Consider the following 14,212-nt stretch of genomic DNA (forward strand, 5'->3'; position numbering starts at 1 on the left):
GGGTGAACTCGGGAGAGCCCTCATGCACCAATGCGCTCATATGTGTGACTAAGGATGTGGGTAAGAGTGCTGTACCCTGTTGGACCCTGACTGGGTGGCTAACCTCAATGAAACTTCCCAGTTTACAAGGGATTTTTCTGTTTGTGATTTGCTTTGCCTCCCATAGAAGCAGGTAGGTGAGAACGACTTACCACCTATCACCACGTGCATTTATGTGTGTGTGTGTGCGGCATGTGTACAGACGTTGCACCTGAGACTGCTGTCACATTCTACCAGAGACAAGTTGTCTTTGGATTTTGCCACAGAACAAGTAGGGAGATTACAATCTACTGCACAGACTGTGGGTAGATCCAGCGGTATCCTGACCCTCTGGGTGACCTGGGGCACATCTCTTTCCCTCTTCAAGCCTCCGTTTCCTCCTTGGTAGTTTGGAGGGAGGAAGAGGGAGGGAGGAACAGATGACCTCTCTGGACCTCTCCATCTCTGATAATTGTGTGACCACCTACCTCTGTTATAAGGGGAAATCACTGAGGGACAGCAAGGAGTAATGACTCTCTCAAAGTCATCTGGAGATGAGATGGAGCTCCAACTGGATTCTCCATCTCCTGGGCTAGTGCCCTCCAGGACCTGATATGCCCACCTGATCCAAAGTGAGTCACATGAGACGGGATCCGTGTCCTGGGCACTCGTTACATGCATCACACCATGCTAGGTGCTGGAGTAGGGCAAAAGGACATGTCAAAAAACAGTCCCGTGTGTACAAGTATGGGTGTGAGGCTGGGAGGACTCGTATGTGTGCATAGTGCTGTGCTGAGAAGCCATGGATAACTTCTTGATCCCCATTGGCCTCCAGGGAAGATGCATCACATCAGACATGTACAGAACTATTTACACTGGATTCATCTCACCTCCAAATGCCTTGCCCCTTGGCTGTCCCTAACCCCAGTGCAGCTCAAAGCAGTTGTTGGCCCTGGCCTGACCTCTTGCAACATTCCTGGCATCACTGACTTCCGAGGTGTCACCCTTCAGCCCCTCCCCAAAGTCAGCTCTTGCATGTGCCACAGCCCCTTTTCCACACAGTCATACCATTTCTCACCAGGGGACCTGGCTCAGAGAGAGAGGGTGGCTCAGAGCAGCCCATATCTTTGACTCAGTTTGCAAGCCCAGAAGGCCTGACTATCTGACTGGGACCTCAAAGCAGCAGCATTGGAAAAGGAGCCATGAAACTCAAGTGTGTCAAATGTGTGTTGGTCTGGCAGGCTGACTTTGACCCCTGAGATCTAGCCGTGTGTTGATTCATGTCTGACACAGCTCTGTGCGTGCACGTGTGCCTTTCTACTGGATGCATACTTCTGACAGTCTCCATTATTTGGTGTGTGTCCCTGCAAGCTTGTGCATGGGAGAGGATGTATTTGTGTGTATGTGTGCTTACCTTTGTGTGTGCCGACCTTTGTATGTGCCTGTGGGCATATGTGTGTGAGTCCATATGCATGTCGATATGCATCGTCTGTGTGCATGTGCGCTTATGTGCGTTTGCTTGTATGTGTGTATGTGTGGGTGCACACGCTTGAATGGCGTGTCTGTGCATATGGGTGTGTAGCTAAGAGTGTGCACAAATGCATGTGCACGTTTCATATCTGCGGACATGCACCTGAGTGAATGTGTGCATGTGTACTAGTGTCTGGGACCTGGTATAGAGGTCCTTGATTTTCTCTTGGGGTTCTCCTACCGCAACAATTTCTAAGAGGCTGACAGAGATTAGGAGTGTTTGCTAGGAGTCTGACAGATTGGAGGTAATGAGCACAAAGGGATTTAAATCCATGCCAAGCACCCAGAATGGTTAATCAGGGAGTGGACAGTGGTGCCAGTATGACGTCAGACCTCACTGGCACTTTCACTTCCCCCTTGCCCTGTTCGTATCATTAGCTCCATCTCTCTTCATCTCCTCCCCCACTATCCTCACTGCCATGTCAGCCACCTTCCTGGCCTCCACATCACCACTCGGGCTCCTCCACGCCATTTCCGCCCAAGACCTCTGGAGTTCTTTCCTTAAAACTGTCCACTTAAAACTGTCCCTACTTCACAGAAATCCTCCCCTATCCCCTAAAACAACAGTCCCCAGACTTTGGAATTTCATGGATGGAGGAAGATAATTTTTAAATAAATAAGTAGGGGAACAGCCAGTGTGTTGCAAATTATTTTTTTCAATTTTGCTGAGGACAGACATTTAAAAAAATCTCACACTCCTATTTCATAAAGGAAGGATCATTGGAACCCCATCCCCATAAACAAGACATAATCATTTCCAAATAAAGAATGGTCCTTTAAGTTGAATTAGGTTAGCTTTCTGAAAACTGCATGACATTAGCCTCATTCTTTTCTCATTTCACCCTAGCTGAGTGACAGTCTCATTTGGGACCTTTACTAGGGATGATCAACTTCAAACCCTTTTTGTTTTGTTTTTTTTTGGCAAGGGGATAATTAGGTTTATTTATTCATTTTAATAGAGGTACTGGGGATTGAACCGAGGACCTCATGCATGCTAGGCACGCACTTTACCACTGAACTATACCCTTCCCTCTATGGGAGGCAGCCCCTGGTTCCCCCTCTTTGATTCGTCTCCCCTCAGACCCTGCACTTGAGACAAATAACAAAACCAGCCCTTCCCCCAACCCACCACCACTTAACTGCCTCCAGACTCTTGCTCACGAAGTTCCCTCTGCCCGGCATGCCTGGAATGCCCTTCCCCCACTGTGCGACTGACAAACTCTTCCTTCAAGCTTCAGTCTCAGCCCAAATGTGGCATCCTGTGAAACCTCTCCAAGTCCCTCCAACGGTCCCAGCCTGACTTTCATCTTATCTTCTATATCGTCAGGCTGGTTGTTGAAAAGTCTCTCTCCCGAGTTCAGCTGTGGGAAATCACATAGTGTCAAGAAGAGTACGGACTCAGGAGTTCAGATCCCAGCTCTGCCCAGTCATATCTGGGTGACCTTGTGAATATTTCTTAATCATTCACAGTGACCTTCCCCATCTATAAAAGAGGGAAAAAAATGGCTTGTGGTGAAGTTTCCCACCACAGTTAATGAACTGACAGTGTCTAGACCAGATACTAAATAGATATCAGTTCCCTGCTTCTTGAGAGCAGAAATCACACCTTCCACATCCTCACGGGTCCCGCTGTGCTTGTGTATCCCCCGTGCCCAGGATATAGTAGACACTCAACAAACATTTATTGGATGACTATCTAGCTTCATGTATGGCATAGAGTAGGTGCTTGATAAAGATGTGTCACTTTTGTTGCCTCCTCTTTGAGGACAGAAGCCATGTCCCTTTTTGTTTTTGTGCAACTTTATGGTGCCTAGCACAGCATAGGTACTTAATATATGTTGATGGAAATTGGTAACAATAATAGTAATAATAGTTTTCATTATTTGTAAGGATGCAACATGCCAGGCATTGCACTAGGAACTTTATACACATTACATCTTACATCTGCCTATATTTAATATGTAAACAATAATACTAACCTCACCAGCTTATGAGGTTGGTGTCCCTCCTGTCTTTATTTTAAAGCTGAGGCAGCTGAGGCTCAGAGAGATTAAGAATCTCACCTTTGTTGTAAGGCCAGGGAAGCAATAGAGGCAGGTTTTAAAAGAAAAGCCAGCTAGCCAACTTATTTTCGTGGGAAAGCAGCAACAGATCACAGAGCTGGTTAAGTGACAGAGGCAAGACTTGAACCCAAGCCTTTCTAGCTACAAGACCGTCTCAGAAGCCCATTTGCCTTCCAGCCAGCATGCAGTGGTCCCCAGCTGCCTCCTTCCACCCAGAGCAGTGGGATGGGCTGGGTCTGGGCAGCCTCTTACCTTCACTTTCCTGAAGCAAGCCCAAAACACGTCCAGCAGAGGCATGGTGGTGTGCAGGGAACTGGCAGGGCCCACGAGCCTCCCCTTCTCTGGGGACCAAGCTACAGGGGACCAGGGGCTTGGGGATAGCCAGTCCTGGTCCCGTGCTCCATCAGCCAGCTCCGAGGGAAGAGGCGGAGAGCAGCGGCGGGCCTGAGCTCTGCTTGCCTGCACTCCAGGCGCGCCTCCCGGGGAGGGCCCGAGGGAGGGAAGAAGGGAGGGAGGGAGGAAGAGAAGCTAGCTGAGGAGGAGGGACCGGGAGGCGGGTCACCGATTCAAACTCAGCACCGTTAACCAGTTGGCTGGGACTGGACAGCAGTGCCAACTGAAATTCCCCGAACATTACCCAAGCTTGGAGCATCCAGCCCACTGGCCAGCTCCCCTGCACACCGGCCTGCCACCTGCACACTGGCCTGCCTGCTGCCTCCTGCTGAGTGACACCCCAGCCCTCCCTGGGGGCCTCTGGATAGAACCCAGACCACACAGGCGCATTGGAGAGAGTGCCGAGGAAAAGGGCCCAGGGAGGAGAGCCCTCAACCTGGGCAGGACCCAGGCAGGAGTTGTGGAGACAGTTGGTGGCAGGGGAAAGTCTGTGGCCTCAGGAAACCTTCTTTGATAGAAGGCTCTGGATCCTAGGATATGGGATCATTCTCCCACCTGGCCCTAACGTCGGGGATCATAACTCACTCTGGCACTTTGGGGAGGCCCCCCTTTCCTTTCTGGGCCTCAGTTTTCCCAGCTGTACAATGAGAGGCAGGCTCATAGGTCTCTTAATCTCAAGTCTGTTGTATGGCTCCCGTTCAGGGTTAGGCAGAGGGCAAGTCTGGAAGAAACTCCATTCTGGACAACAATTACTGCTCCTCTCAGAACTTCTGTGCTGCTCTGGGAAACTATAGGAAGTTAGAGAATGCCCAAAAGAGACCCCCAGCCCTCAAAGGTCATTTCATCCATCCTTCTGCCTCAGGGCATCACTGCTCTCTCCCAGCTCAGGTAGCCTGACTCTATATCCTTTCCTGAATGTTTCTTCGAGGAGACAATGGCTTCCCTCCTTTATCCACTCCCATACTCAGAACTCTCCAGATCCAGAAGTTTAGCCTGGAATCTGCTCTCAAACCCCTGCTCTGGATGCAGTGAAGTCAGCTCTTTCAGTGGAAACAGAGTTAGTACTAGGAACTTCTAGAGGCTTTCTGGGCAAGAAGCCATTGAGAAGCAACGACTCTCCACCGCCCCCTCGCCCCCAAGCCTCAGCAGGCAGGGTGCCATGGCTGGTGGCCAGAAGGTTCCCAGGGACCCCATGGCAAAGGGCCAGGCTTGCATCTCTAGGGGTACATGTCATCATAAGGCCCAGAATAACTTACTCCCTCTGGCCCTACTTCCCTTTCAGAGACTCAAGCTGGTCAGGCAAAGGGCCAAATCCTGGGGCCTTAGAAGGTCTTAAGCCTGCTTTGAGCCAGCCTCTGCCTATGTTTGAGGACATCCTTATCTGTGGTTTGATCCAGAGGTCTGTCTCGAGGGTCTGTAATGATCCCTCCAGCTCTGCTTACAACATAACTCTGTGGCCCTCAGTTTCCTCATTGGTACCCTTGGGGGTTAGTGATAATGGATCTCTCACCTCCTCTCTAGCCCTGACCTCTTGGCCATCTCAGATGTCCGTTCTGTTGGGCCCTGTCCAAATGACAGTCAGCCGGAGGCAAGGCAAGTGGTTTCTTCCCACCCACCTCCAACTGCACACACATTTATGAGGGGAAGCCCCCACTGCGTGGGATGGCGAGTAACACAAAGACCCAGGGCAGAGTAGTGTTCCCTCCTTTGTGTGTATCTCCTCCTACCCTGCAGCCAGAGGTTTGAGGATGGAGAACCACAGAGTAACTGCTGGAGGAAAGGTTGTACAGCAGGAGCAGAAGCACAGGCCTCCTAGAATGGCTACATGGCCCCCTATTCCCTATAGTTCACCCCCTTCTTTAGATTCAAGCCCCTGTGGGGAGATGCACCAGCTGTGCCTTTGGACATTCATTCTGGAAGCAATAGTGCACGGCACACTGACCTGAGACACCAGGAGACTTCAGTCTCCTTTCTGGGCCTCTCGCACTGGTGTAGCCTTGAGGATAAGAGAGTGCAGTGATTAAACCATGAATTCTGGAGGGGGACTGCTTGGATTCAAATCCCAGTTGTGTTACTTTCTAACTGGGCAACCTTGGGCCTCTTATTGCCTTACTTTCCACATCTATCAAATGGGGGAGAATAAAAGTACCTACTTGATTGAGAGGTTTAGATTAAATGAGTTAGTGGGAGGGGATAGCTCAGTGACAGAGCATGTGCTTAGCATGAACGAGGTCCTAGGTTCAATCTCCAGTTCCTTCATTAACCAAAAAGAAAAAAAAAAGGTGAAAACAGAATACAGAAACAGGAACTATGCATCTTTGGTCTCCACGGAGCCTTTCTCCATGGTTTTAGTCATTAGTTCATCTACCTCAGAGTTCCTGTTAGGTCTAGGAATGAGCTGATTAATGGATACTCCGTGGTTGTTCAACTCAGGATCTTGCCCCCAAAATTAATCACAGATGAGTTATAGCATTTAGGACAGTGCCTGGTATAAAGTATGTCCTCAATAAATGTTATTTGTTATTATTGAAGGGCCCGAGACTTTGGAACTGGACAGACTTTGATTTGAATGCTGATTCTGCTACCTGTTATCAGTATGCCCTTGGAAAAGCCACTTCATTTCTTGAAGTCTGTTTCCTCCTCCATAAACTGTGGATTCGCTGTTTACATAAGGGGATTACTGTTAGGAGTCACTGGGATAACATTCACTTACACTCACCATGCTGGGCACAGAGTAAGCGTTCAATAGATGTGAGTTCTCTTGCCCCCTCTTCCTGTCCTGGGTGCTCCTGACCCTCCCTGCTTCTGGTAAAGCAGAAGGAGCATTGATTTGATATTATCTAGACCTCAGTTCAAATCCAATCCCAGCTACTTTGGGGCTGTGTAACCACCAGAGACAAGTTGCTTTATCTCCAGGATCCTCAGTTTCCCAGGCTATAACAGGATGAGGAAAGGATCCTTACTCATCTCCCAGGCTTGTCATTAAGGAAGAAGGAGGCAACTATATTCAATAACTTGTAGTAACCTATGATGAAAAAGAATATGAAAACAAATATATGTATGTATCTGTATGACCGAAACATTATGCTGTACCCCAGAAATCGACACAACATTGTAATTGACTATACTTCAATTAAAAATAAATTTAAACCTATAAAATGAGATTTAAAAAAGAGGAAGAAGGGACATAAAGAACCTGACATTCAACACAAATCTTCCCTCCTCTCTTTCCTCCTTTTGCCCCTCCCCCACCCCATGGAGGGCTCTGAATCTGGGAGTATCTCCCTCGCCTCACACCCAAGGCCTCCTATAATTGGTATAACAGGCATGAAGCCTGCTTTCTTGGTGGCTGGGATCTGGGGGTGGGGAAGGTTGAGGGAGTCTGGCTGGGGCTTAGGGGTTTGGAGATTAGAGTAATTAGAGCAGCAGGAACCAGCAGGGGCTGGGAATCTGTGGACAGACAAAACAGGGAGGCTATCACATTAAGCCTCAATGGACCAGCTGCTCTCTTTCCCCACCCAGGAACTGGCACTGCCTGCCATAGTGTGTCTTGCTTAAGGCCCAAGTCACTGGTCTGTGCCAAGGAACTCAGGTGAGGAAGAAGAGAAGCCTGATAGGGCTGAGACCCATGAGCTGGGAAGAATGTCCTTTCTCCCAAGGTCACTGTGTTATTCTCTCTGCCAGGTATTGAGCAGATTGCATCTGGGACCATTGAAGGGCAAAGGCTGTACAGAATGAGACATGAAGCCAGAGACCTACTAGAACCTTCTTGGACTATTTTTGTTCTCAGGTCCCCTTTATCCAATTAAATGTTCTTAAAGACCAAGGAGTTTTTAATTACATAGGTTGTATCTATGGATATTTATTGTATTAGAAATTAGGACTGGGACATTTAAAGAGGGTTGGTTGGGTCATTAATTTAAAAAAAAAATGATGAAAAATTAGACATGTTAACATAACACATTTTAGAGCCTATTTTAATATATTTTATGAAGAACAACAATATTTCCTATAACAAAAATAAATTTACTGAGGACAGGGGCATGGTGTTACAGTTTCTTGCTGTTCTCGTTAATGTCTGGCTTAATAGAAGACAGCTGGATTCTCACAGCTGCTCCTGCTTTCAGTCTGTTGGGATATGCTGTGTTGGTTGAAGTATATGAAGAAACTCCTGCCCCCCCACAGATATGTAGTTTGAAAAGGGAGACCTCATTGACCCTTGGAAAGGGTCTCAGGGATCTCTAGGGATTCTTGGGCTGTACCTTGAGAACCACTGTATTATGCGGGAAGCTTAACTAGACCTCATTAGAGAATCCTGGAACATGTGAGCTGGAAGAGTCCTGCAGAGCATCCAGTTTGAAATCTCTGATCTTGCAAAATGAGAAACCGAGGCCCACATAAGGAAAGGGATTACCCAGTTGCACACAGCAAGTCAACAGTAGAGCTCAGATTTGGACCCATGTCTCCTGCTTCCTGGGAAAGTTCTCTTCCCATCACCTTTACTAAATGCAGCTTTATAATTCAAAGGTAGTATGGTGGAGAGTACCCTAGTGTCTTATAGAGAAGTTTGGATTCTGGAAATGGATCTGTCATGATGCAGCAGTCAGTGCCTTACAGAGCATTCAAATGATCAGATTGTAGATCAAGAATATAGTAAAGATTATGAAGTAGGGAGCTCCCCATGAATAGATGTATACAAGGGGAAAGTTGGCCCAACCAACCTCTCATGTTCCTATCAGCCCCAAGAGCCTAACAGAGGTAACTATAAATTGTACTTGCACCAAAGTTTAGCCAGGGTTCCTGTGGCAGAGCCTAATCAGTCACTTTTCCTGATTGAAACAGCAACATGGTAGGTAGAAAGAAGTGGTAGAAGAATTATTCCACATTCATTTTATTTTAAAAACCAGTTATGGGGAGGTAAGTTACAGTGCAGTGGTAGAGCATATGCCTAGCATCCACGAGGTCCTGGGTTCAATCCCCAGTACCGCCATTAAATAAATAAATGAATAAATAAACCTAATTACCTCCCCCACAAAAAAATGGAATTAAATGAAAAATAAGAAATTTAAAAATTATTTATTTATACTCTACTTTTCACTCAACAATGTCCAAGCAGTCGTTCAACAAGTATTTATTGAACACCTACTACACATATCTTGGCATTTATATTTCATCTTGTTTTTTCCCCCCTTGGTCTCCCAGTATTTACCAATGTCAATGAATTCCACTGCGACAGGAGAGAGTAAAGCTCAATGGAAAGAAAACTTTCTAGCAATCCACAGGAAGGCAGGGAGAGAGTGAAAGGCACAAGTCTAGATTTCCATTTCCAATAATTACAGGAGAGGACAGAAGCACAAACACTTGTATTACAATCCCCTAGAGAGGAATATGCTACTATGCACAGCTCCTTGAGGATAGAAACTTTCTCCTGAGGGAACATGGCTTTCCAACATTCATGTATCTTCAATGCAAAGCTGCTCACGTTGGCCTCTAGCACTTTCTGTCAATGCGGCTCAGGATCTTATATCCAGGCCTCTTTTTTTTGGGGGGGGAGTAATTAGGCTTATTTATTTATAAAATAAAATTATATAATTAGGCTTATTTATTTATATATTTTATCTTTTTAAACTTTGTTAATGGAGGTGCTTGTGATTTAACCCAGGGTCTTGTGCATGCATTCTACCACTGAGCTATACCCTCCTCCCTATCCAGGCCTTTTACTGCTGCTCTTGTATTCACTCATTCATTCATCCAAGAGACTTTACTGATCACTACACTGTGCTTGACTCTAAGGATACAGAGATAATGATGTATAACAATAGCTAACATTTATTGAGCACTTTATGTATACTTGCTCTATTCTAAGCACTCTCAAAGCTTTTGTACATTTAGTTTCCACAGCAACCATCTGTAGACACTACTCTCATAATTCCCATTTTATAGATAAGGAAACTGAGTCTCAAAGAGGTGGAAGATCTTGCCCAAGTTCACACAACTGGTAAGTGGCATAGTTAAAATTCAAGCAAAACCCATCTGACTCCAGAGCCCATGCTTTTACACATTACTCTCTATTCAGATGTGGTCCCTGTTCTGGCGGAGGGCTGGTTCCTGCTCCACAGGAAAGTTAAGCCAACAGATAAAGAACTCTGATCCAAGATAGACTGCGAGGAGGTGGAAGTAGAAAGTGTTATCAGAGGCTAGATCAAGGTCAGCTCAAAGGATAAGAATACTTGAAAGAAGAGGGGGAAGTCAGGTTGAAGAATAGGCAGAACTGGGGGATATAATGGGATGAGTAATCCAGACAAAGGAGCTAGCATAACCAAAGGCCTAGAAGTAGGAATTCAGAAATTACATATGAATTACATGTGACACTCAGACATTCAGGTGGTCTGCAGTGTAGGTTGCACTGAATTGCCACATTGAGCAAATACAAGTACAAGATACTTAGTTAAATTTGGATTTCAGATCAACAATGAATAATTTTTCAGTACAAGTTTGTCTCAAATTCCAATGTAATTGGCATCCTGTATTTTATATATTTTCTGTTTTATGCAAACCTAAAGGTGCATAAATGATATGCTAGAATAAGAAAAAAGTAGATTAGAACCAGATCATAGAGGATCTTCAGTGTCAGGTTAGGCAGTTGCTACATGACTTTCAAAACATGCCTTCTGATGAAAAGATGCTCAATATCGCTAATTATCAGAGAAATGCAAATCAAAACTACAATGAGGGATCACCTCACACCAGTCAGAATGGCCATCATTCAAAAGTCCACAAAGGATAAATGCTGAAGCGGGTGTGGAGAAAAGGGAACCCTCCTACACTACTGATGAGAATGTAATTTGGTGCAGCCATTATGGAAAACAGTATAGAGATTCCTTAAAAAACTAAAAATAGACTTCCTATATGATCCAGTAATCTCACTCCTGGGTATTAACCCAAGGGAACTCTAAGTCAAAAAGATACATACACCCCAATGTTCATAGCAGCACTATTTACAGTAGTCAAGGCATGGCAACAACCTAAATGTTCACTGACAAATGACTGGATAAAGAGGTTGTGGTAGATGTATACAATGGAATACTACTCAGCCATAAAAGAGAATGAAATAGTGCCATTTGCAGCTACATGGATGGACCTGGAGATTGTCATTCTAAGTGAAGTAAGCCAGAAAGAGAAAGAAAAATACCATATGATATCACTTATATGTGGAATCTAAAAAATGATACAAATGAACTTATTTACAAAACAGAAACGGACTCAAAGACATAAAAAACAAAGTTATGGTTACCAAGGGGGAAAGGGAGGGAGGGATAAATTAGGAGTTCAAGATTTGCAGATACTAACTACTATATATAAAATAGATAAACAACAAGTTTATACTGTATAGCACAGGGAACTATATGCAATATCTTATAATAAGCTATAATGGAAAAGAATATGAAAAAGAATATATATGTATATATATAACCAAATCCCTGTGCTGTATGCCAGAAACTAACACAACGTTGCAAATCAATTATACTTCAATTAAAAAAATGCTTCTCTGAGCTTCAGTTCCCCATATCTGTAATGTGAGAGCACTGGACTAGACCAGTAGTTCCAAAACCTGGCTGTACATCTTTATTTAAATATACATCTTGCCAGGCCCCTCTCCAGATATCCTGAGTCAGAACCTTAAGGGCTGGGGCCTGGGTCTCTTGTGATCCTGATGAACAGCTGGGTTTGGAAACCAATGGGCCAGGCGGCTCTAAGGGTCCTCTAGCTCTCATGTTTATTATGGCTGATCCAAGAATGGATTAGACTGGAGAGGTAGAATATACCTTTGTACCTTTAAATCCCTAAGCTCCTTCTGTCTCCTGGGTTTCCTCAACCAGGGAAGCCTGACTCAGAAGACTTTGGGAATTCCCTTTCCATTCCTCTCCCAGTGACAGAAGACTACCATTTTAAGTGCTCCCGCTATGAAGAGTTCTGCTAATCATTTCTTTGCTACAAAATGCCTCTTGCCTTGGCAGGAATTTCCTCCTGCCCAAGTAAGAGGCCCAAGGACAGCTGGGAAATGAGACTGAGATTAGGATTCTGTGTGTCACAGGGCCATCAAGGCAAGCAGCCAAATATTGAGGCAGGCCTGAATGTGATCTCCAGAAAATGCATCAGATGCCCCTTGGAGAAGTGAAATTCCTGCTGTTAGAAAGTCTGGCCTCCCAGTCACCAGGGCGTGGGGTGGAAAATACCGACTTCTCAGCTCAGGAACACATTATCCCTGTCCACTGCCATAGTGGCTCTGTCCATAAGTAGTTCAGCTCAGCACCTTCTAGCTCCTGAGTCTCCTACTCCAGCCAGCCTAGTATGTTGAGAGTCAGAGGCTGGGAAGGGGCCATGAGATCCCCAGGGACCAAGCTCTGCAATGTTTCCTAGCCAGGCTCAGCCACCCCAACTTTGGGCCAGCTCCCTTCACCTCTTCGGGGAGACCTTGGGCTTCATTCTTAAGCATGAGGGTCCCTCAGGGCCACAACTGGCTTGATGGGGCCTCACAGGAAGTGGTGGCAACTGAGGGCTGAATCCCACGAGCATCTGAACATCAGCAGGATTGTTGGTCATTATCAGTCCAGCATAGGAGCAATTTTCTGCATGAAGTGGTGGCTCCCCATGCTCTGACAGAGGGGCTGCTGTCTTGGGCCTCACAGTTCAGAGTAAGCCAGGTAGGGCTAAGCACAGGATGGGAATGCCAGCCAGGAAAGGAGGAGAGGAAATGGGAGAAGGAGTCAGAGATGGGGGCAGGGGGACTGAGAAACAGGGTAGGATAAAGAAGTACACTGGCTTGGAAAAAATTCTGGGGCAATAACACAGTGGGGACCTCCTGGGGCCCCAAGTGGTCCGTGGGCACGACTCAGGCCCTAACAGAGCTCAGGGAGACCCTGGATCAGTGGTGGCCAATGCTTGTGAACTTCTTTGCCATGCTTAGTGGGTGGAGTGAGATTCCTTGTCATGGGATAATGGCTTCAGGAAACCTGGATGTCCTGAGAGATGGCAGGACCTGGGCAGGCACCATGGGGTAAGCCTTGCCACACTTGCAGGAAGGCAGGCAGAACAGGCTCTCTGAGGAGCGGAGGTAATAACCAGGAGTGGGGACAGTCAGGCAGGCAGCAGAGGTCTTCAGTTTCACGCAATGTCTTGGGGAACAGCATGGCAACTGATGAGAGGTCCGGGAGGATGCCAGGCACTCTAGGGGGCAACTTGGGGATGTGGTGGCTGGAGGAGGCCTGTCTTGGTGGCAGGATTCCAGCAAGTGGAAAAGGCTGGACTCCAGTCTGTGAACAGACCAGTAAAGGCAAAGCAGGGCTCAGTTCTCAGGTCCCCAAGGATAGAACGAAGGATCAGAGCTGAGTGGGAGAAGTGGCGATTTATTCACTGTTACCAGTCAGAGCCCAGTGACTTCAACCAGGGCACAGAACCAGGGCCAGACCACAGCAAAGGTCTGATGTCGAGGCCAGCAGGTGGGCTGGGGGCTGCCCAGTGTCAGGAGGGATGCCAGAGTTGGGGCTGGACCTATAGGTGGTGTCAAAAGATCTCAGCTATGCGGGAAAGAGATCAGCAGTGACAGTCCTGGGCAACATCAGATAATAGACTCCATGGTGCTAAGTCCAGTCCAGAAGTGTCTGCCTCCTTGTGCTCAATAGCACTCAGCTTGTGTAGCCTGACTCAGAGCCTGCCGCAGTGGCTGGAAGTCTTCCCAAGAGGCCCAGGTGCAAGGAAAGCAAGCTTTGAGCTAGGAAGCTGTGGCCTTCTTGGGGACTTGGTAAATTACAAGACCCAGGACAAAACATTGCTGGGATTCTGGGCCTTTATTTCCCCATCTACTATCAATCATTAGAGCTGAAGGAAGAAAAATGCATAGGATATATTGAAGGAGAAGAAACCAAGATAAGAGTAATGATAATGATGATGAGGATGGTTAAATAAAATAACAATACAGAGGGGAGTGTATAGCTCAGTGGTAGAGTGCATGCTTAGTATGCATGAGGTCCTGGATTCAATCCCCAGGACCTCCATTAAAAAAACAGAATAATAATAAGAAAGTATCATAATGGGTTCTCACAAAATAACCACAATTAAGTATTTACTTTGTACCAAACACCCGTCTAAACACTTTTCATTGATTGCCTCATTAACCCTCACAGTGCCCCTGAGGGGTATGTAGAAAT

At 46.4% G+C, this 14,212-nt stretch overlaps 1 protein-coding gene across 1 annotated transcript in view; it reads right to left on the minus strand.

Moving 5' to 3' along the window:
* The window catches only part of STARD8 (StAR related lipid transfer domain containing 8), a 74,082-nt gene extending 70,015 nt beyond the window's left edge, over positions 1–4,067 (minus strand). Inside the window, exon 1 of the mRNA XM_045509183.2 lies at positions 3,864–4,067. Coding sequence (XP_045365139.1) covers positions 3,864–3,908 — 45 coding nt within the window. The 5' untranslated portion in view covers positions 3,909–4,067. The remainder of the gene's footprint in view (positions 1–3,863) is intronic.
* Between the last annotated feature and the right edge of the window lie 10,145 nt (positions 4,068–14,212).

The sequence above is a fragment of the Camelus bactrianus genome, chromosome X, assembly GCF_048773025.1.
Source record: "Camelus bactrianus isolate YW-2024 breed Bactrian camel chromosome X, ASM4877302v1, whole genome shotgun sequence".
Taxonomy (NCBI): Eukaryota; Metazoa; Chordata; class Mammalia; order Artiodactyla; family Camelidae; genus Camelus; species Camelus bactrianus.